This window comes from Salmo salar, chromosome 02 (assembly GCF_965601325.2).
Source record: "Salmo salar chromosome 02, fSalSal1, whole genome shotgun sequence".
NCBI lineage: Eukaryota > Metazoa > Chordata > Actinopteri > Salmoniformes > Salmonidae > Salmo > Salmo salar.
Genome location: NC_138292.1, coordinates 31,325,001 through 31,347,285, shown reverse-complemented (window position 1 = coordinate 31,347,285; position 22,285 = coordinate 31,325,001). Strand labels below are relative to the sequence as shown.

General features: G+C 46.4%; 1 protein-coding gene across 11 annotated transcripts in view; it reads left to right on the top strand.

Moving 5' to 3' along the window:
- Nucleotides 1-22,285, top strand: part of LOC106579570 (regulating synaptic membrane exocytosis protein 2) — a 222,934-nt gene that overhangs the window by 145,369 nt on the left and 55,280 nt on the right. For 9 of the 11 annotated variants that reach the window (XM_082961802.1, XM_082961794.1, XM_082961791.1 and 6 more), the window contains 5 exons: nucleotides 2,224-2,292; nucleotides 6,519-6,657; nucleotides 6,986-7,093; nucleotides 15,293-15,478; nucleotides 17,515-17,627. In XM_082961802.1, the coding sequence (XP_082817928.1) occupies nucleotides 2,224-2,292; nucleotides 6,519-6,657; nucleotides 6,986-7,093; nucleotides 15,293-15,478; nucleotides 17,515-17,627 (615 nt within the window). The remainder of the gene's footprint in view (nucleotides 1-2,223; nucleotides 2,293-6,518; nucleotides 6,658-6,985; nucleotides 7,094-15,292; nucleotides 15,479-17,514; nucleotides 17,628-22,285) is intronic. The other 2 variants (XM_082961790.1, XM_082961804.1) reach the window with 2 other exon arrangements.

Sequence of the window (22,285 nt, the reverse complement as noted above, 5' to 3'; positions counted from 1 at the left end):
CTCCAAAGTGTTCTTTCACTCCACTCCACTCCTCCATTAGCTGTCCCACAATTCCCTTTAATCCTCGCTATGCTCCCTCTCCGCTCCACCGCAGTCCTTAAACAAGATGGCTGCCTCATGGTCAGCCTCGGGCCCGGCAGGTTTCTGTTTCCCAGTCCAGATCCTGGTGATTGAGCTCTATCAGAAGAGCTCTGTCCAGACCTCTGTTTGTCATTTGAATATGTTGACCACTTGTTTTCCCAGTGCAATGCATTGTCTCATCTCCCGCCAAATGTCAACACTTTCCTTTTGAAAAACATTATGATAATTGTGCTGGTTTTTGCTCTTCTTCTCCTCTGCTTGTGTCTGTGTCTGTTGTGTCTGTTGGGTGTGAACTTGTATTTGCACTTGACTTGACGTATTTCTAATGTATGTAACCTGCACATGTATTTCCAATGTTAAGGCTTGAGATTAGTGAGTTTTACTCAACAGCTGGAACAATTTTTATGGGGCGTCTGTGTGGGTGTGAGGTGAAAGAGCTGACCACTCTAAAACAAGAGCGTTAAAACAGTTTCAGCCCGTCTGAGACGTGAGGGAACGAGAGAGGCTGAGAGAGCGGCTGCCAGAAAAAGAGAGGCAGAGAGAGGCTGAGAGAGCGGCTGCCAGAAAAAGAGAGGCAGAGAGAGGCTGAGAGAGCGGCTGCCAGAAAAAGAGAGGCAGAGAGAGGGTGAGAGAGCGGCTGCCAGAAAAAGAGAGGCAGAGAGAGGCTGAGAGAGCGGCTGCCAGAAAAAGAGAGGCAGAGAGAGGCAGAGAGAGCGGCTGCCAGAAAAAGAGAGGCAGAGAGAGGCTGAGAGAGCGGCTGCCAGAAAAAGAGAAGCAGAGAGAGGCTGAGAGAGCGGCTGCCAGAAAAAGAGAGGCAGAGAGAGGCAGAGAGAGCGGCTGCCAGAAAAAGAGAGGCAGAGAGAGGCTGAGAGAGCGGCTGCCAGAAAAAGAGAGGCAGAGAGAGGCAGAGAGAGCGGCTGCCAGAAAAAGAGAGGCAGAGAGAGGCTGAGAGAGCGGCTGCCAGAAAAAGAGAAGCAGAGAGAGGCTGAGAGAGCGGCTGCCAGAAAAAGAGAGGCAGAGAGAGGGTGAGAGAGCGGCTGCCAGAAAAAGAGAGGCAGAGAGAGGCAGAGAGAGCGGCTGCCAGAAAAAGAGAGGCAGAGAGAGGCAGAGAGAGCGGCTGCCAGAAAAAGAGAGGCAGAGAGAGGATGAGAGAGCGGCTGCCAGAAAAAGAGAGGCAGAGAGAGGCTGAGAGAGCGGCTGCCAGAAAAAGAGAAGCAGAGAGAGGCTGAGAGAGCGGCTGCCAGAAAAAGAGAAGCAGAGAGAGGCTGAGAGAGCGGCTGCCAGAAAAAGAGAGGCAGAGAGAGGCTGAGAGAGCGGCTGCCAGAAAAAGAGAAGCAGAGAGAGACTGAGAGAGCGGCTGCCAGAAAAAGAGAGGCAGAGAGAGGCTGAGAGAGCGGCTGCCAGAATGCAGCACTTGTCATTTCTGTAAAAGCCCATGTCCAGTTGATTTAAGTTGACTGAACAGTGAATAAATCAGAAAAAGCAACCGAGTGTAGAGTGAGAGAGGGGACGACTCGGAAAGAGGGATGAGGGAGGGAGTAGTTCTGAAGACGGTGGAGACGGTAGAATACCTCTCAGACTCCATCTTCAGATGTACATTGAATGATTGAAATGTCAATTCAAAGCGCCACCGTGAAAACATGGAAGCTATTGCCAATTAGGCTAGATGGAGAGGACCACACAATGTTGTTTACATCACATCCAACATCATGTCTCACACCAGCTATATGTTACAGTTGTTCTCTTTAAATTAGACTTTATATCACACTATATCTACAATAGGCAGCTCCCACGTTGGTGGTGAAACCAGAAGAGGCAGACAGTACATTTCAGGAGAGTAAATGTAGATCTTGGTTGCATGTGTTGTTTGTAAAGTGCGGTCAGTGATGATCAATGTAAGAACGTGACTTTGAGATACAATATAATACTGTTTAATAGTGTTCTCAAAATAAATAGTGTTCTTTTTCTGTGTCTGCTGCTTTTCCTGACTATGTCCAGGACTGGGGCATTGGTCTAGACCAACTGGACAACACTGGTGACAGCTAGGCCACAGAGACATGGTCTGACCAGGGGAAGAGGACAGACCCTGGAGTAAACTAACCTCTATTCTTCTCTTCTCTCCTTTCTCCATCTCTCCTCCAGGATCTCAGAGAATCAGCGACAGTGAGATCTCTGACTATGACTGTGAAGACGGTGTTGGGGTAGTGTCAGGTAAGATACTAATGAATAGTAATCAGTATAATGTGGATGCAGCTAACGCAGGGTAAACAGTATATGAACATACAGCTGTATGTATGTTAATGTACTGTACTGGATGATGTGATGTTTTTAAAGAAGGTAGCTCGCTAAGATACTGCAGCAGCTCTACAAGGAGCAGTGAGTTTCTTCTCCTTCCCTCTGCACTACAGTAGCTAGCTGCTCTCCTCGACACAGGCAGCAGGCGCCCACGCCAGTCTCAGCCTGCCGCTGCTGCACATCAAATGAGAGGCTGTTGCCAGAGAGAGAGTAGATTACTGTAGCAGGCCAGGCAGCACACAGACGGCTAAGTGTGTGTGTGTGTGTGTGTGTGTGTGTGTGTGTGTGTGTGTGTGTGGTGCGTGTGCGTGCGTGCGTGCGTGCGTAATAGATGAGGAGGAAACCCTCCCACCTCTGTAACATTCTAATCAGTCCCCCTCTCTCACATCACAGCCTCCTCTCTCACTACGCCCATAATATCCCTTCACTCAGTGGGAATACCCCTCTCTCACATCACAGCCTCCTCTCTCACTACGCCCATAATATCCCTTCACTCAGTGGGAATACCCCTCTCTCACATCACAGCCTCCTCTCTCACTACGCCCATAATATCCCTTCACTCAGTGGGAATACCCCTCTCTCACATCACAGCCTCCTCTCTCACTACGCCCATAATATCCCTTCACTCAGTGGGAATACCCCTCTCTCACATCACAGCCTCCTCTCTCACTACGCCCATAATATCCCTTCACTCAGTGGGAATACCCTTCTCTCACATCACAGCCTTCTCTCTCACTACGCCCATAATATCCCTTCACTCAGTGGGAATACCCCTCTCTCACATCACAGCCTCCTCTCTCACTACGCCCATAATATCCCTTCACTCAGTGGGAATACCCTTCTCTCACATCACAGCCTCCTCTCTCACTACGCCCATAATATCCCTTCACTCAGTGGGAATACCCCTCTCTCACATCACAGCCTCCTCTCTCACTACGCCCATAATATCCCTTCACTCAGTGGGAATACCCCTCTCTCACATCACAGCCTCCTCCCTCACTACGCCCATAATATCCCTTCACTCAGTGGGAATACCCCTCTCTCACATCACAGCCTCCTCCCTCACTACGCCCATAATATCCCTTCACTCAGTGGGAATACCCCTCTCTCACATCACAGCCTCCTCCCTCACTACGCCCATAATATCCCTTCACTCAGTGGGAATACCCCTCTCTCACATCACAGCCTCCTCTCTCACTACGCCCATAATATCCCTTCACTCAGTGGGAATACCCCTCTCTCACATCACAGCCTCCTCTCTCACTACGCCCATAATATCCCTTCACTCAGTGGGAATACCCCTCTCTCACATCACAGCCTCCTCTCTCACTACGCCCATAATATCCCTTCACTCAGTGGGAATACCCTTCTCTCACATCACAGCCTCCTCTCTCACTACGCCCATAATATCCCTTCACTCAGTGGGAATACCCCTCTCTCACATCACAGCCTCCTCTCTCACTACGCCCATAATATCCCTTCACTCAGTGGGAATACCCCTCTCTCACATCACAGCCTCCTCCCTCACTACGCCCATAATATCCCTTCACTCAGTGGGAATACCCCTCTCTCACATCACAGCCTCCTCCCTCACTACGCCCATAATATCCCTTCACTCAGTGGGAATACCCCTCTCTCACATCACAGCCTCCTCCCTCACTACGCCCATAATATCCCTTCACTCAGTGGGAATACCCCTCTCTCACATCACAGCCTCCTCCCTCACTACGCCCATAATATCCCTTCACTCAGTGGGAATACCCCTCTCTCACATCACAGCCTCCTCCCTCACTACGCCCATAATATCCCTTCACTCAGTGGGAATACCCCTCTCTCACATCACAGCCTCCTCCCTCACTACGCCCATAATATCCCTTCACTCAGTGGGAATACCCCTCTCTCACATCACAGCCTCCTCCCTCACTACGCCCATAATATCCCTTCACTCAGTGGGAATACCCCTCTCTCACATCACAGCCTCCTCTCTCACTACGCCCATAATATCCCTTCACTCAGTGGGAATACCCCTCTCTCACATCACAGCCTCCTCCCTCACTACGCCCATAATATCCCTTCACTCAGTGGGAATACCCCTCTCTCACATCACAGCCTCCTCTCTCACTACGCCCATAATATCCCCTCACTCAGTGGGAATACCCCTCTCTCACATCACAGCCTCCTCACCCCTCTCCTCTCTCTCTCTCTCTCTCTCTCATCTTCCCTTGTTTCCCAGAGATCTTTGCTAATCCCCTTTCTTCCTACCTTCTCCATATCAAACTACTGATACTATACTAAGGGAGAAGAGATGATAAATATTCACAGGAGTAATAGATTGATTGGTTTTTGTCCTCTTGCCTCTTTTAGTCGTTTCTCTTCTCCCTGAATTGAGATGTCACTGCTGTGGTTTTAACTAGGTTAATGCAGTCATTCTTCTCTGCTGGTAATGTCCTGTTAATTCAGATCTGAGGTTCTCTCCTCTATACACAGTATTGATGCTTAACACACAGTTTCTAGTCATGTGTGAAGAGGCTTGTCAAGAGAACCAATGAATTATATTTGGGTTGTGCACGTAAAGCAAGCTGATTGCAGAGCTGCGTACTTAGTTATCCCAGTGTTGGGCTGCTGATACTTAGACTGCAGATGTTACATAGTGAAATGTAATGATGTCAGGTGGAATTGGTTTAATCTTCCTCTGTTTCCACTATAGTAAATATGTATGACGTCGTGTTATGCAGGACTTGATTGTGAATCATTTTAACATAATATTAATTCACATAATACTGTCCTTTTTTGTTATCTGTGTTCCTTCTATGTATAATTTGAAGGAATTCAGGTTTTCGCAGCAAACTCACTTTCAAACAAATTTCGAAGAGAAAATGTAATGATTTGGAGATAATTGATAGAAGTATCAAACTAAAGTAGCTGTGAAGGTTAACTTTTCCTCTCGTATTTCATCATGTCTTGTGTTTCCTTCCTAATCCTACCTTTGATTCACGGTTACGTTTAACTCATTTTAATGTGCTCTACACTCTATTGAATATTAATCAACGTTAATGAGGCAAAGCGTTGACCTTAACCATGCCTTCTGGCCATGGACGATTATTGAATAATCAACTCATTCAAGTTCGATGGACTAATCAGTCTAGCACGGAAAAGTCATTATAATGTTTCTGATTTTTGAAAGCTATTTTCATGTTTAATGCTAAAATGTTAACCGCAATGACTTGAATCACATGAACATTGAGTTGAGACCAAGCCCTCATTTATTTGAATATAGAGAGCCTCAGCATTTTGAAAATTAAAAGCCACCAACCATTATGCCACTGTATGCAACTTCTGAACATTTTGAAAGAATCCTCTGAAAATAAATGTTGCCGTTGACATATATTGTCGTTTTTTGCAGGAGTGTATATGGTCAATAGGGAGGAAAGGTTTTAGCCTGGTACCAGATCAGTTTGTGCTGCCTTGCCAACTAGACAAGACAGTACACACAGATCTGGGACCAGGTTAGAGAGGCTGCGCTCAGAACGATGAGTCTTTCTCTGAATAACTTCTGACATCACTCTCTCTCTCTGTTTCTCTCTCTGTATCTCTTTTTCTCTCTCTTTTTCTCTCTGTTTCTGTCTCCCTGTTTCTCTCTCTCTTTCTCTCTGTTTCTGTCTCTCTGTTTCTCTCTCTCTTTCTCTCTGTTTGTCTCTCTCTGTATCTCTGTTTCTCTCTCTCTTTCTCTCTGTTTGTCTCTCTCTGTATCTCTGTTTCTCTCTCTCTTTCTCTCTGTTTCTGTCTCTCTGTTTCTCTCTTTCTCTCTGTTTGTCTCTCTATGTTTCTCTTTCTGTTTCTCTCTGTATCTCTGTTTATCTCTCGGTTTGTCTCTCTCTGTTTGTCTCTGTATCTCTGTTTGTCTCTCTCTTTCTCTCTGTTTCTGTCTCTCTGTTTCTCTCTCTCTTTCTCTCTGTTTGTCTCTCTCTGTTTCTCTCTCTGTATCTCTGATTCTCTCTCTCTTTATCTCTGTTTCTGTCTCTCTGTTTCTCTCTCTTTCTCTATGTTTCTGTCTCTGTTTCTCTCTCTCTTTCTCTCTGTTTGTCTCTCTATGTTTCTCTCTCTCTCTCTCTCTCTCTCTCTCTCTCTCTCTCTCTCTCCAGGCTACCGGCAGAACGGCAGGGACCTCCATAGTTCCACGTTGTCTGTCCCCGAGCAGGCGATGTCATCCAACCACTGCTCGCGGTCGGCAGACATGAACCGGGCGCGGTCGCGGTCTCCCAGCGTCCCCCCTCCACAGAGGTAACTCCCCCACCTCACTTGTCCCCTGTCCAACCCAGCATCCCAAGTTTTATCCCTTCCTCAAAAACAGTTTGTGCCAAACTGCACCATAATGGGAACTGAGAACCCCAACTGATATCAGAGGTTGTCCTTTAAGCGGTATCTGTGATAGTTGTCTTGGTAGTAGAACGTTTAACCCATATAACCGATACTGGGATCTCACTCACACTGACAGTGATTGCATTAAGGTGAGTAAGTGCATCCCCAAGCCACTAGGGGACACTGTGGGGAGTTTGAACTGTGACTGTACAGTACTAGGGGGGTGATCCAGTGATTCTGTTGTGTATAGCAGAAGTCTGGATCCCGGCTATGACATTGACCCCGCCTCGTCTCAGTACAGCTCCTCCAGTAGAGTGGACCGGCGCAGTGTGTCCGATGACCACCACTCACCTGACAGGTAGATACCCCTGTCTCACACAGCCTCACATAGCCTAACACAGCCCTACACAGCCTCACACAGCCTAACACAGCCCTACACAGACTCACACAGCCTAACACAGCCCTACACAACCTCATACAGCCTCACACAGCCTCACACAGCCTAACACAGCCCTACACAACCTCACACAGCCTCACACAGACTCACACAGCCTCACACAGCCTCACACAGTCTCACACAGCCTAACACAGCCTCACACAGCCTCACACAGCCTCACACAGCCCTACACAGCCTCATACAGCCTCACACAGCTTGACACAGCTTGACACAGCCTAACACAGCCCAACACAGCCTCACACAGCTTGACACAGCTTGACACAGCCTAACACAGCCCAACACAGCCTCACACAGCCTCACACAGCTTGACACAGCCTAACACAGCCTAACACAGCCTAACACAGCCTCACACAGCTTGACATAGCCTAACACAACCTAACACGGCCTAACACAGCCTCACACAGCCTCACACAGCTTGACACAGCCTAACACAGCCCTACACAACCTCATACAGCCTCACACAGCAGCTCCTGCAGACAACGCAACCAACTGGGACTGACAATGTTCCAACCCGGGTTGTCTGCCAGCCACAAGACTGTGTAACTGTTAGACCTCTGAGCTAAAGCCTAGGCATTAGCTCGGGAGGTAACCCAAATGTTCAGGTCTCAGGCACAGTTACTAATCAGATGAGCGCGGTTTCACTGAACTGCCTCCGTTACACAACCTTACACCTGTTTAATCTGCCTGATGCTTTCACACCTAGAACTGCTATACGGATATCTCACCTAGTGCTCACAGGTCAACCTGTCTCTTTCCCCAACCTGTCCCCTTTCCAAGAACTCAAATCTCCTCTCTGATGTCCTGCACTAGGTGGATCTTTAACTAACCTCTTCTCTTCTTTGTGTTGAAATCTTGTTGCCTTATTAATACTGAGAGGGGATCATTAACACCGGTGCTCAGACTCATTAGAATCAACATTTCTGTATCCCAAATGGCACCCTATTCCCTATAATAGTATACTACTTTTGAACATGGCTCATAGGTTCAAGTTTCAAGTTTTATTAGTCGTAACGGGATACGCATGGTATACACCGTCCAACGAAATACTTTGGTTCATTCTCTACATCAAAACAACAATAAGAAATAAGAAAAGATAAGAATAGGGCTCTGGTCAAAAGTAGTGCACTATGTAGGGAATAGGGTGCCATTTGGGACGCAACTCCATATAACTACATTTTAAACACAGGCCAATTTACTGGAGGTTATAGTAGATCATTATATATGGATAGATTATAGTCACCATATGACTAGAATGTAAATACATGTCAATATACTGTAGATAGATTACAGTGACCATAGAACCAAACACATACCAATCACCCTTTAATGAGTGTAGTTATAGAGTTTAATAGCAGCTGTTAATCTGTGTGAGGGAAAAAAACTACATTATAAACTGGGTGGTTCGAGTCCTGAATGCTGATTGGCTGACAGCTGTGGTATATCAGACCGTATACCACAGGTATGACAAAACATGTATTTTTACTGCTCTAATTACATTGGTAACCAGTTTATAATAGCAATAAGGCACCTTGGGGGTTTGTGATATATGGCCAATATACCACGGCTAAGGGCTGTGTCCCGGCACGTTGCGTAGTGCATAAGAACAGCCCTAAGCCATGGTATATTGGCCATATACCCCCCCCCCCCCCCCCCCCCCCGGGCCTTATTGCTTAAATATAACACCACTGTCTCTCCTACTGTTCCTCTGCGCTGGAACCTTCTGCATCCCAAATGGCATCCTTTTCACTGTAGAGTGCACTACTTTTCACCAGAGCCCTATGAGCCCTGGTCAAAAGTTGTGTAATATAGGGAATAGGGTGCCATTTGTGACACATCCTGTGTTTGTCTGGGGCCATGTGGTGTTGTGATGTTCCTTCCTCCACCACACCTGAGACTATAGAAATAGAATCTCTAGAATGGACAACCCCACTCAAGTCATTACCCATCAGTGTACTGTCAAATTGCTGTGGTCTGAGGGGCCTTTCCCATTCTAGTCATACTGTTTGTCCCGCTATAGCACCAACACCAGCCCAGTGTCTCAGACATACAGCTCAGCCTTGGCACAGTTCTCTTCTCCTTACTTACTTACCCCCTCCCGTCATCCAATTAAGTTTATTTGATATTTCTGAGGCGAGGATGGCTGAGGCAGCCTAAATCAGGGCCAGACACAGGAAATGCACTTATCTAGATTGTGTGTGACAGACAGTTGCTCACTAAGACTGTATTTCAGCTTCCCCTTAATCAACTACTGCTGTTATTTATTGAAAACCGTTGAAAATTAGGAAACAGGAAATGAGTCATGGCGTGCATACCAAATGGCACCCTATTCCCTATAAAGTGCACTACTTTTGACCAGAGCCCTAAGGGAATAGGGTGCCATTTGGGATGCCCCCATAGAGAATTTGGAAATGACCCAGTCTACCTCTAAATAATAATAATTCTTTATTATTATTATTATTTCATTATTTTGGGGAATTTACATTTTTAAGAGGTTGTTTTATATTGCCTATGTGTATTTTGTTTTGAAATACAACATCATATTTATGTACTTTTGCTTGTTTTTCATTTTATTTTGTAAAGTTATTAACTAATGCAGAAATGGATGTACAGACATTTGGAGAGTTAGGGGGCTAGTTCTGAATTGGACTATGAATCCCATACAGTACCTCCAACAACATTCAGTATCTTACAAGGTTTGGTTTGAATCCACTGGGACTGATGTTGGTTTGCAGCAGCATGTGTGTTACAGTACAGAACAGTAAGTTAGGAGCGCCTCATCATGCATCTCAATGGGTTTTCTAACCTGAGGAAGGACTGCACCAATATCCTCTCCTCTTCCATGGCTGTGCTCCTCCCTTCTCTCCTCCAACACTGTACTGCCCCCCTCTCTCTCTCTTTCTCTCTCTCCCTGTGTCTCTCTCTCGCCCCGTGTGTCTCTCGCTCTCTCTCTTTCTCCCTCTTCTCCCTCCCCATTCAGCCCCATCCAACCATGTCTCTGTTCTCTCCCTTCATGTCTCGCAGCCATTTTCTCACCCTACCACGATCCAGACGCTGTCAACCTAGTGATGATCATCAGAAGGAACCCAGGTAGACTCTTACCTGACAGTGCATGTTCCTCCCTCCATCACACCCTCCACTCTGCCCCCTGTCTGTCTGTAGGAAGCTGCTGGCCTATCAAGCTTCAAGCCTGTGTTGGCTTAATGCGCCATTGACATTAAACCATGATCATCACAAACCTATCCACTTCACATCCCAAGACAATGCCATTGACATTAAACCATGATCATCACAAACCTATCCACTTCACATCCCAAGACAATGCCATTGATATTAAACCATGATCATCACAAACCTATCCACTTCACATCCCAAGACAATGCCATTGACATTAAACCATGATCATCACAAACCTATCCACTTCACATCCCAAGACAATGCCATTGACGACACAACGTGTGGTGTGGTGTTGTGTGGTGTGGTGTTGTGTGGGCAGCCAGGTATATATTTCTCCCTTCCCGGACAAATATACTGTATATGCATCAGTGTAGTGTGTGGCCTTTTGTAGTCCATATAATTAAACAGGTGAGCCACTCTAAGGCCCATAGACTCTTAGAAAAAAAGGTGCTATCTAGAACCTAAAAGAGTTCTTTGGCTGTCCCCATAGGAGAACCGTTTGAAGAACCCTTTTTGGTTCCGGGTAGAACCCTTTTGGTTCCAGGTAGAACCCTTCATAAACACATATACATATCCTCTCTCCACATACTTTTCATACATTTGCCACAGTTTCATCATTGATTACGTATCTTTATTGGTAGACAAATACATAGCCCGCTATTTATTATCTTTGATTGTACCTTGAGATATACCTCAAAGAAACTAGCCTGTCAATACTGTGAAATGGATGTGTCCTGTTGTTTTTTCTGATTGTGAAGAGTTGTCCAGCAGAGGTAGTTCCCCCTGCCCAGTTCCCACCCTGTGTTGTACCAGTGTATATGACAGTATATGAGTCCTATATATCTGATATACACTCCTTATGGTGGCTACCCATCCACAGCGGTCAAGGTGGATGTTGTGTTTGGATCAAACCACAAGAGAATAGTAGAGGTACAGAGAGTTGGTGCGCCCCCATCAACTGTCCCCTTAACAGTGTACAGAGTTGGTGCGCCCCATCAACTGTCCCCTTAACAGTCTACAGAGAGTTTGTGCGCCCCCATCAACTGTCCCCATAACAGTCTACAGAGAGTTGGTTCGCCCCCATCAACTGTCCCCTTTACAGTCTACAGAGAGTTGGTGCACCCCCATCAACTGTCCCCTTTACAGTCTACAGAGAGTTGGTGCGCCCCCATCAACTGTCCCCTTTACAGTCTACAGAGAGTTTGTGCGCCCCCATCAACTGTCCCCATAACTGTCTACAGAGAGTTGGTGCACCCCCATCATCTTCCCCAACTGTCCCCAGGGTCATGTGAAAACCAGGTTCTGTCCCCAGGGTCATGTGAAAACCAGGTTCTGTCCACAGGTTCATGACCTCTCTCTCTCTGTCCCACCTGACCAACCTGGTATTAAGGCATTCTTAAAACACACACTGACTCCCACTGACCGCTCTCTTTTCGCCAGCCGCAACCACCGCATATCCAACATCAGTCGAGAAGAGGCTGTCAGGTTACTGCGCTCCACTCGGATGTCCCGAGCCCACTCAGAGGGCGCGTACTCCTCCTCTGCTTCCGTCGACTGTGACTACAAGAGGTATTCACATTACAGTGTCTCTACGTATATTTCCACAGTCAGCCATTTTGTGGGTCTTTTTCTCTGTAGTCGTCTGTATGACATTAAAACATTTTCTATGTGATTGTAAAAGGTGATGAACCCCACGTGATATCCTGGGTGATATCTGGTTCTGGAGCATGTCATCACAGCTCTGCTCAAGTTGTGTACTAGACCCATAAACCACACAACTGCCTTCAATTACCGTGTAATATTGAGGCTACTGCGAGCTCTCGTGTCTCCACATCGGTTGTGACACATGTATCGTACTCTGTTGCTGTTTTGTTGTCATGCCTACTAGTCTACCATCAGTGGTTAAGATGACAAGTTGTGTTTGTGATCAGTGGTGTCCTGTTTGTATCTGGGTAAATAAAGGCCGGCTCATCATTGGTAGCTCTGATGCTCAGCTCTGCAGGTAATACTGTATAAGGGCTGCATTGAACAAAAGGACACATGGCCTTTTGATGCTGCTGGTGGTAATGGGATGTTTACCTTTCCTTTATTAGTGCATGGTTGTCTCTCTAACATTACCTCTGCCATCTTGGATGGCCTGGATTATTATTAACAGTGGTTAACTGTATGTCTGCAGTTTGATTTGTTCTGGCCCTCTCTGTCTGTCTTCAAACCATGTCGTTTTCATTCTGATGAAGGCCAATATGGCCGACAGGTCAATACCACATGAGTGAAGGATATTTTTATCATCTGAAGAAGGAGAACTGTGCCTAGCCATTTCTCCATGCTGACTCGCAGAGGGTCTGTCTGTTTCTCTATGCTAAGAGTGCTAAGTATGGGAAGCTCAGCATTGCCCCATGCCCAGGCTGTGCCAGCCCTATGATGGGCTAGGTTCAGGCTCAGGTACCCCCCAGGTGCGTGTGCCAGGCCCGATGTTGTGATGTGCCAGTTCAGCGGGCTGGACCAAGCCGGGCACTCCCAAATGACGCCCTAGTCCTTATATAGTGCACTACTTTTGACCAGAGTCCTATGGGACCTGGCAAAATGTAGTGCACTAAATAGGGAATTGGGTGTCATTTGGAACGCATGACACACTCTCAGCACCCCCTGGAGAAATGCTGCAAATAGCTCCTCCTGGGCTCCCGTCGCTGCCATCTGGCTGTCAGTCAAAAACCACACATCGTGCATTGTCTCTCCAAGAGAAAAAAACGATGAGTCGTCAGAACTGAGGCAGCACAACTGACTTTATTAAAGTGTCACAAAGTTTCCCTGAGCGAGGCCGCGGACCAGATAGCTTCACTCTCTCTGTAGATTGGCAGGGAGATGAATGGTTCTCACATCCCATGGCATTCACACAGTCACAGAGGAGAGGAGAATAGATGTCCCTTCCACTCCCATTCCAACTGTGTGCCTTCTCTTTCTGCTATAGCCAGAACGATTAGGAGAGAAACAGAGGGAGAGGGAGAGAGAGAAGGGAGACAGAGAGACCGAGAGGGAGAGTCGGAGAGAAAGAGACAGAGAGGGAGAATCAGAGAGTGAGGGGAGACAGAGAGGGAAAGACAGAGAGGGAGAGACAGAGAGGGAGGGAGAGACGGAGAGGGAGGGAGAGAGGGAGGGAGAGACAGAGAGGGAGGGAGAGACGGAGAGGGAGGGAGAGACAGAGAGGGAGGGAGAGACGGAGAGGGAGGGAGAGACAGACAGAGAGAGAGGGAGAGAGAGACAGAGAGAGAGGGAGAGGGAGAGTCAGAGAGAGAGAGAGAGAGTGGAGTGGCTCAGAGCCCCGGGTGAGTCGCTGTGACCCGTGCGGCCCCTGGGAACAGGTCCCTGCCAGCACAGTAGATCTAGACAGTGACCTTGGATAGATGCCATGCTTCTCACACTGTTGACTGTAGAACTAGACTAAAGTATTTGACTGTGTCCCAAATGGCATCCTATTCCCTTTATAGTGGACTAATTTTGACCAGGGTTGAGATGGCAAGTCTATATTGAGGGGACCTCATATTGTAGCTACTTCAGTAGATGTATAGTTTTAGCAGGAGGAATGCAGTGGTAGACAAGGTAATAACAGTGTAGATGTTCCATAGACACATAGATGTTACAGTAGCACCGGTGCTGTAGTCGATCTAACTAGAGTTTTAATGTTTCTACTGTGCAACAAAGGTGTGCAAAGTATTATCAGAGTATATACTAACCACACCAGACTTGGGCTGTTTGAGTTAGTATTTTGACCGGGTTGAAATCCCAAGGGAATATCCTGAACGGTAGAGAGAGAGAGAGAGAGAGAGAGAGAGAGCTATGGTGAACTACAGTATCCATCACAACACACCTCTAGTAAGTAACAAGTCGTTAGATTGCGACATCTCCTTTACTGTTCAAAGCCATCAATCCCTGGACATAACGACCTGAGGATGGTAGACCACGAATGATGATGATGATGGTCACCATCGTTAAAGTCTCAGGCAACGTCGTTCACTGGCTGATGAAGTGGCTGTGTTGTAATTGGCTGGTCTACAACTGGAGTGACCGCTGTGTTGCGATTGGCTGGTGTAAAACAGGAAGCAGGAAGCATAGCCTCTGCTGGACAGCTTTTCACTCTAACATTTCACTATTTTACTGTGCTGCCACTGTGTCCTCAGTGTTTGGTGTTTGTTTTTGGCTTTGCAAATGCTGCTCATGTCAGATGATAATCAACATCTGGTCAAAATAAGGTATTTTTCTTCATGATCATTTGCAATGACAATGATATGTCTAACTGCTGTGACCTGATTTTCAGATATACACATGGTACTGAAAGTTAATGACACTTACTGCCTATGAAGATGCTTATGGAACAACACGATACAAAACACAGAATATTCATGTTTTTTATTGTACATAATGATACGGTGTAGATTTTCTTGTGTACACGGTATATGTATGTCAAATGCATTTTATTCCATTTTATTTCCAAACTACTCAAAGTGCCAAAAATATATTTTCTTTTTCCAACTAGATTTCAGTTACATTTTACAATGGCAGGGCGGAGACAGCTTTCGGCATGTACCTTGCAGGAGTATAGTAAGCTAGTGGGCTGAATGGAAACCAACAAACACATGCTAATCCACTATTCTCTCACATCTCACCCAGTGTCTTTCACTCACAGACAGATTCCAAAGGGCCTCCCACCCACTCACTCAGTCACCTACCACAGATGAGGGACACATTATCCCCTGCCTGTCCCTGTCTCTCCCTGTCACACCTGCTATGACCTGTTCCTACTCTACTGTAGGTTCCAGCAGGGCCCCATGGGGCCCAGCCCAGGGGCCCAGTCCATGCATCACTCTGCTGTATCATGTCACCTGATCATCAGCAGCAGCTTCCTTCCCTTCTGTCAATAACGTGTTGCAGGAACCACGGAGCCGTTGATAGGCATGTGTATCACAGCAGGTCCAGGTCAGCTGACCAGCGTCCCGCGCTAGAGCGCACCACCACCTCCCGCTCGCGGTCCACGGAGCGGCCCGACTCCGCCCTCATGAGGTCCATGCCGTCTTTACCCTCCGGACGCTCCGCCCCTCCCTCACCTGCCTTAACGAGGTGACCAGACAGACACATCTACAGGAGGCTGGTGTCACTTGAAATCAGACGATGGGCTCATTGGAACAGCTGGAATGGAATTCATGGATTGGAATCAAACACATGGGTTTGATGTGTTTCATACTTTTCCATTTCTGCCATTGCAGCCGTTACAATGAGCCCATCCTTCGATTTCTCCTCCCACCAGCCTCCACTGCATAGCTACTGCCCCACCAATCCAAAGAGTAACCAACAACCAGCACCCACCCCTCTCTCTGCCTGTCTCACTGCAACCAACCACCAACCCCCCACCACCCACCCAGCATCCAATCAGCATCCAATCAGCATCCAATCAGCATCCAGCCAGCTTACCACTTTATCATTTACTCCGCCCCCCCTCCTAAAGCAACGAATGCTGCTGCATTTTCTTCCCCATCCCAGACTGGTAGTAGACTAGAAACTAACTCTTTTTGTTTTTGGAACACACTACTTATACACTACTTTGACTGAGTATAGTAGTGCTGGATCACCATTGTGATTTTCTTTCTTTACTAACATTACCTGTTATTATCCTGTAATTACATTTTTTATTCCAGTTTTTTTTTTTTTTCTAATCTTTTGTAGACCGTCAGATCGCATGGTCGCATTGGTCCACATTGGTCCACATTGGTCCACATTGAACGAACGCCCATGGGTGCTGTCCTCCCTCTTTCCTTGCAGCTTGATGGGTCGAGTGAAACATGCGATTCATCACCTTTGTTGCAAAACTGATGCTACATTATCTCTAGCATGTCATGTGCCAAATGTCATTGTTTTTGATATGTTTTAGAGTTCACCAGCTGGTAGGTGCTGACATGAATTAGAATGAACCTTTGGCCTACACCAGATATGTAGAATTTATTCAATCAGTCAGCAACCCACCAATTGCAAATGAGCTTGATCATCTGTTATGTGCTTTTAATTAGAGTAAGACACCAGTACTCCTCAATATTAGCCATTTTTAGGCAATAACTATTTGTCATTAATGTTTAGCAAATTAAGTAATAATTCAAGCTACAGTATTAAATTGATGCTTCTGCATAGCCTGCCTTCAACACATATTGTCAGAATACAGATGTGTTTAGCAAACACAATTGCTCAACTGGCAGATGGTGTAAAAACATAGTACAAGTCTTATGGGACAAAGAATATCTGTTGAGAATACGTTCAATACGATAGATTCAAAAAAAAATACAGTACAGAAAGTAAAAGGTAGTTAGTTATTAACTTGATCAGGTAATTGATCAGGTAATTGATCAGGTAATTTATCAGTTAATTGATCAGGTAATTGATCAGGTAATTGATCAGGTAATTGATCAGGTAATTGATCAGGTAATTTATCAGTTAATTGATCAGATAATTGATCAGGTAATTTATCAGTTAATTGATCAGATAATTGATCAGGTAATTGATCAGGTAATTTATCAGTTAATTGATCAGATAATTGATCAGTTAATTGATCAGATAATTGATCAGGTAATTGATCAGGTAATTGATCAGATAATTGATCAGATAATTGATCAGTTAATTGATCAGTTAATTGATCAGGTAATTGATCAGGTAATTGATCAGGTAATTGATCCGATAATTTATCAGGTAATTTATCAGTTAATTGATCAGGTAATTGATCAGGTGATTGACCAGGTAAATTATCTGTTATGTGTCCAGCTTTCACCGATCCAACAACATGGCAGCATCCCTGGTTGAGCATGGACATGATTGTACACAACATGTCCAGTATATATCTGAACTGACATATATATGTGTTTGATACAATTTTTTTCCCATGTTTGGTTCATTACCAACCCCAGTAGACAGTAGTAGTTTGTTTGTTTGATGTGTTGCTGTTTCTACAACCAGCCTGAAACCATCCTCTCCTCTTACATAACAAAGCAAAGCACGCTGGGAAATGTAGTCCTTCTGCTTATCCGGGGCCTTCCAACCAATCACAGGTCAGCTCTGTGCCTGACCTCTGATCTTTGACTCACCCAGGCTGTACCATTTTGTGCCCCCCGTAGGGCGAACCCCCGCAGCGGATCGGCCCAAACCAGCCCTACCAGTACCCCCATGTCCGACAGGAGAGGAGGTCGGCAACTACCACAGCTTCCACCCACAGGGACCAAGGGCAGAAGTAAGTTCTCAGCGTATTTTCCATACCCAGCTGGGCCACTCTGGTTGCTTTGGTTTGGTGACACCTCAAGGCTGTTCTCCATTGGTCACTATGGTCACTTACTTTGGAACAGGTTTGACTTTGATTGAAGCATCTCTTTGACAGAAGCAGTTGTTTCTTGTTATTTGCTGGTCTTTATCTGGGTATGGCAGCTTGAGATATTGCTTATTTTGTGCCATAAACCTCTGAGTGGGAAAAGGCTCATAGCAAGTTTAACAGATACTGCTGTCTGTTGGTTCTCTCTGGTCAGTTGCCCGTGAACGACAGAGCTTGGCTCAGAATTCCTTGACTCTACCAACATTGTTAAGCTGTGTGTTGTGTTTTAGTGAGTTTGTTGTGTGTTCTTATGGTCTCAGTACTCTATATGTTATCAGCGGTAACCAGGGTGTCCTGTGGAAGGTTTACAACATGTATTGTATCCTTGGTCAGCGATATTGGTGATGTTGTCTCTTCATAAACATTTGATGTTTTTTATTTGAATATATCTACTCGGTTCCTTTTTGCCATTCCTTCCTCAGAAGATGGAGAAGAAGGAACAGAGCCTTGTGAAGGTCTGTAACATAGAGTGTAGGTTTGGTCTTTCACAGGAGGTGGGAGTTAGAGAACTCCCCTGTGAAAGACTGAATCTGTCTGCAACGGATAATGAGAATCTGTGTTCTTATTGGACAAGTTCAGAGAGAACCTCCCTGTTTCACTACGTTTCAAAAGGTTTCCTCCCTACTGAACAGCCCTGATTACAGTGGTCCACAGCACCCCCTGCCTGTCTCTCACTCCCTGACTGTGTGACCTAGCAGTCCTGTGTCCTAGCTTAGCTTCCTAGTCTTCTTCTGGCTCCTACACTGGGTCAGTGTTGTCATCTAGCATCGTAGCTTCCATGTTCCTCAGTTGTCATGAGTTCTACTGTCGTTTTGTGTTCTATGTTGAACAGTCCTCAGTTTGGTGTTATGACTTCAGAGTGCTCAGGTGAGATGTGTCACTGGGGGTTGTGGCGTGGATACGGTGCAGTAGACTATTAGTGTTTTAAACATGTGTGATTCCATAACCAGTGTTAGTAGTAGTAAAGTCATTTATCCAGAAACAAAGGAATACATTATTCACTTTTTATTGAGTCTGGGAAGGCTATAATATAGTGCCCTTAACTCTGCCTGGTCCAAGAGGTATAACTGAGCTGCATGCAGAGAGTTCCTCTAGTTCCTCCTGTACTGTAAGACTCTCTCCTTAATGAGGAATCAGAACTAGTACAGACAGTGTGATCCTACTTCTCTTACTGAAGCTCTCACAGACAGAATGACATCTTAAACCGTTTCATTCTTCAGCACAAATGTATTGTTCTCATTTAACTCTCCCTAAAATGCTCTGACAGGTTGTAACAGAGCGTGTCACATGATGGAAGGGTGTGGTGATGGAAGGGAGGGGAGGAGCCTGAGTTCTCTGGAGCTGCGCTGTGAATTGACAGATTAGCTGAGTGGTGATTGGAGGGAGCGGGCCACGGGAGAGAAGGAGAAGGGAGCAAGAGAGAGAGAGAGAGAGAGGGAGCAGAGCAGAGAAAGAAAGAGAGAGAGAGAGAGAGGGAGAAGGAAGCGGGAGAGCAGAAGGAGAGAGAGGGAGGGAGAAAGCAGAGCAAAAGAGAGAAAGCCTAGCCGGTGCTGAGAACTTGTCAAAGCACTCCCAGAACTCCTTCATCATTGTCAGAAACCATGAGCACTCCTCTCTCCTCCGAGTCTACAGCCAGTCTCTCTCCTGCCCTCTCTCTCCTATCCTCCTTCCCGTCTCCCCATCTCTCCTTTGTCCGTCCTCTCTCACCCTCTGTCCCCATCTCTCTCCTCTCCCCCTACCCCTCTCCCCCTCTATCCTCTGTCCCTCCTCTCTCTCCCTCTGTCGCCACCTCCCCATTCCTGTCTCCCTGTCTCTATCCTCTGTCTCTCTCCTCTCCCCCTTCCCGTTTCTCCCCGTCTCTCCCCTTCCCTCTCCCCCATCTCTCTCCCCTCTGTGATGGGTAATGGCAGCGGGTGGGAAAATGGGGGAGGTATTGTAATGTATTGATCTGACCCTGGGCTGATCCTCACACAGAGCCCTACAGCGTGACACAGACAGCTGACGCTCACACAGAGCCCTACAGCGTGACACAGACAGCTGACGCTCACACAGAGCCCTACAGCGTGACACAGACAGCTGACGCTTACACAGAGCCCTACAGCGTGACACAGACAGCTGACGCTCACACAGAGCCCTACAGCGTGACACAGACAGCTGACGCTCACACAGAGCCCTACAGCGTGACACAGACAGCTGATCCTCACACAGAGCCCTACAGCGTGACACAGACAGCTGACGCTCACACAGAGCCCTACAGCGTGACACAGACAGCTGACGCTCACACAGAGCCCTACAGCGTGACACAGACAGCTGACGCTCACACAGAGCCCTACAGCGTGACACAGACAGGACGTATCTAATCATAGCACTAATGCTGCTGTTGCAGCTGCATGTGGTACTGATCCATAGAGGCCAGGGGACTGGGGGTTGGCTGGGCTGGGCTGGGCTGGGCTGGGCTGCCTGGGATTCAAATAGGAGGGTTGTTTGAAATGTGAGGTAACAGAAATCAATGCCGAACAGGGAATGTGTATCCAGTCAGGTGTGTGTGATTGTATCTTTGTGTTCCCGACCTAGCCAACGGATCCATGTTGTTGCGCCGTACTGGCTTCAGTTAGATTTGTATTTATTTAACCTTTTTGTTTAACCAGGAATTCCCATTGAGCTCAGAATACCTCTTTTACAAGGTAGACCTGGACCTAGATGTTGTGATATAGTATCTGTGGTAACCCCTGTTGAACCGTCCTGCCATGCTTTTATTGTTCCTTTATGTGTACAGGGAAGTCAACATTGACACCTGAACTAGTGTTGACGACTTTAGGCACAAACCAAGTGATATCTAATCAGCCTCTGTACCTGTTGTTGTCTATCTGTCTCTACTACGACCCCCGACCACTCAGAGGGAACATGGGAGGAGCTAGAGCGGCCTACTGGTGACCTTTGCCCTCAAGAGCAGTACGAGGGACAGCCAGGTGTGTTTATCACCTGTGTGTCTATCTACTGGTGTGTCTCAGAGCAGACTGAGCCTTTAGACTTCCTCATTCACCTCTGTCACCTTTATGTATCTGCCTCTCTGCTGAGAACTCCACGCCAGATCTGGGTCCAATACATGATGTACTTAAGCTGCACTTTATTTAGTTTGCCTGATACCATAGAAACCAATGGAATAGTCCCAGAACACTGCAAACTTGAATTTGACCCTGCCTGGTCCACACAGCCTGTACTGGACTATGATGTTGGACCATCTTTATAAGCCCTACAGCCATTCTGCCCCTCAGCCAATGCCCTTAGAATGTGATCATTTGTTGAGTCAGTACTGTACTTTATGAATGTACTGGCTTGAATGAGAGTGTCCAGGGTTGTGTTGGCAGGAGCTGGAGTTTCCCACAGGTCTCTCTTCCTAGTTCCTCCTCACCCATCTGTCTGTTCATTCATTCAGTTCTTCTGTGTGATGGTAGTAGAATATCTTGGTCATGAAACATGCAGTATACCTCTTGGGTTTTCATATCTGTATGCATTTGGTCTGTGTGTTGTGCTTGCGTGCGTGTGTTCTTACAAGTGTGCGGGCGTGCAAACACCTGCACGTGTGTTTGTGTGTGTGTGTGTGTGTGTGTGTGTGTGTGTGTGTGTGTCCATGATCTCATAAAGCTCCATCTGTGTCCCACTCCTGTTCAGACTGTGAGGACAGGCCTCAGCCAGGCCCACCTGTGAATGGGAGGAAAGGCAAGTGCACTCAGGAGTGTGGCATTGTGGTGGTGTGTCCTCAATAGTGCCCTCAGGGGTGTGTCAGTGCTGTGGGACTCTGCATGCCAGTTAGAGCTTCCATAGTTCATTTAGTCAACTTTCTTCCGTGTTTCTGTCTCTCTTTTATCCACATTTCATATTTTCTGAGATGATGAATGTGATTGATTAGATATGGGTTGATTTGCAGTGTTTAACTAACCGCAGGAGTGGAGGTTGGGTGAGCGTGTGGTGATGATAACGATGGTGATCTTCATCATTATGACGATGATGATGATGATGAGGGAGAGACTGATGCTAATAAGTCCAGAGTTTTGACTCCCTGAGCTCATATAGTCGTGCGTGTCCCAGCCACATCACAACCACACACCACTAATCTACTCTGCCCTTTAATTGAAGGGTTAGAGAATCAATGTTCAGCCCTTTATCCCCACGTCCCAACCACACAATTCAATAGAACAGTATTAGTTAAATATACTGTATAGCTCCATGGTCAAATCTACAGTTTGGAATTAAAGATCATTTCAATTAGACATGTTAGATTTGCGTGCTTCAGTCAAAGCGGCACTTATTGAGATTGAAGTAAATCTAGTGGAGGAAAAGGGATGCATGCTGGGATTGCAGTTTGAAGAGTTTAAGTTGAACCAGTCACCTTAGTCACAACATTCATGCAACTGGTTGTTGGTCGTTAGTAGATGTTGCAATTTAAATCCTAATTGTCATTAATAATGGGCCAACAAAAGATGTACAGATCTGCTGTATTAATTTGATCACTCTGTTGTCAC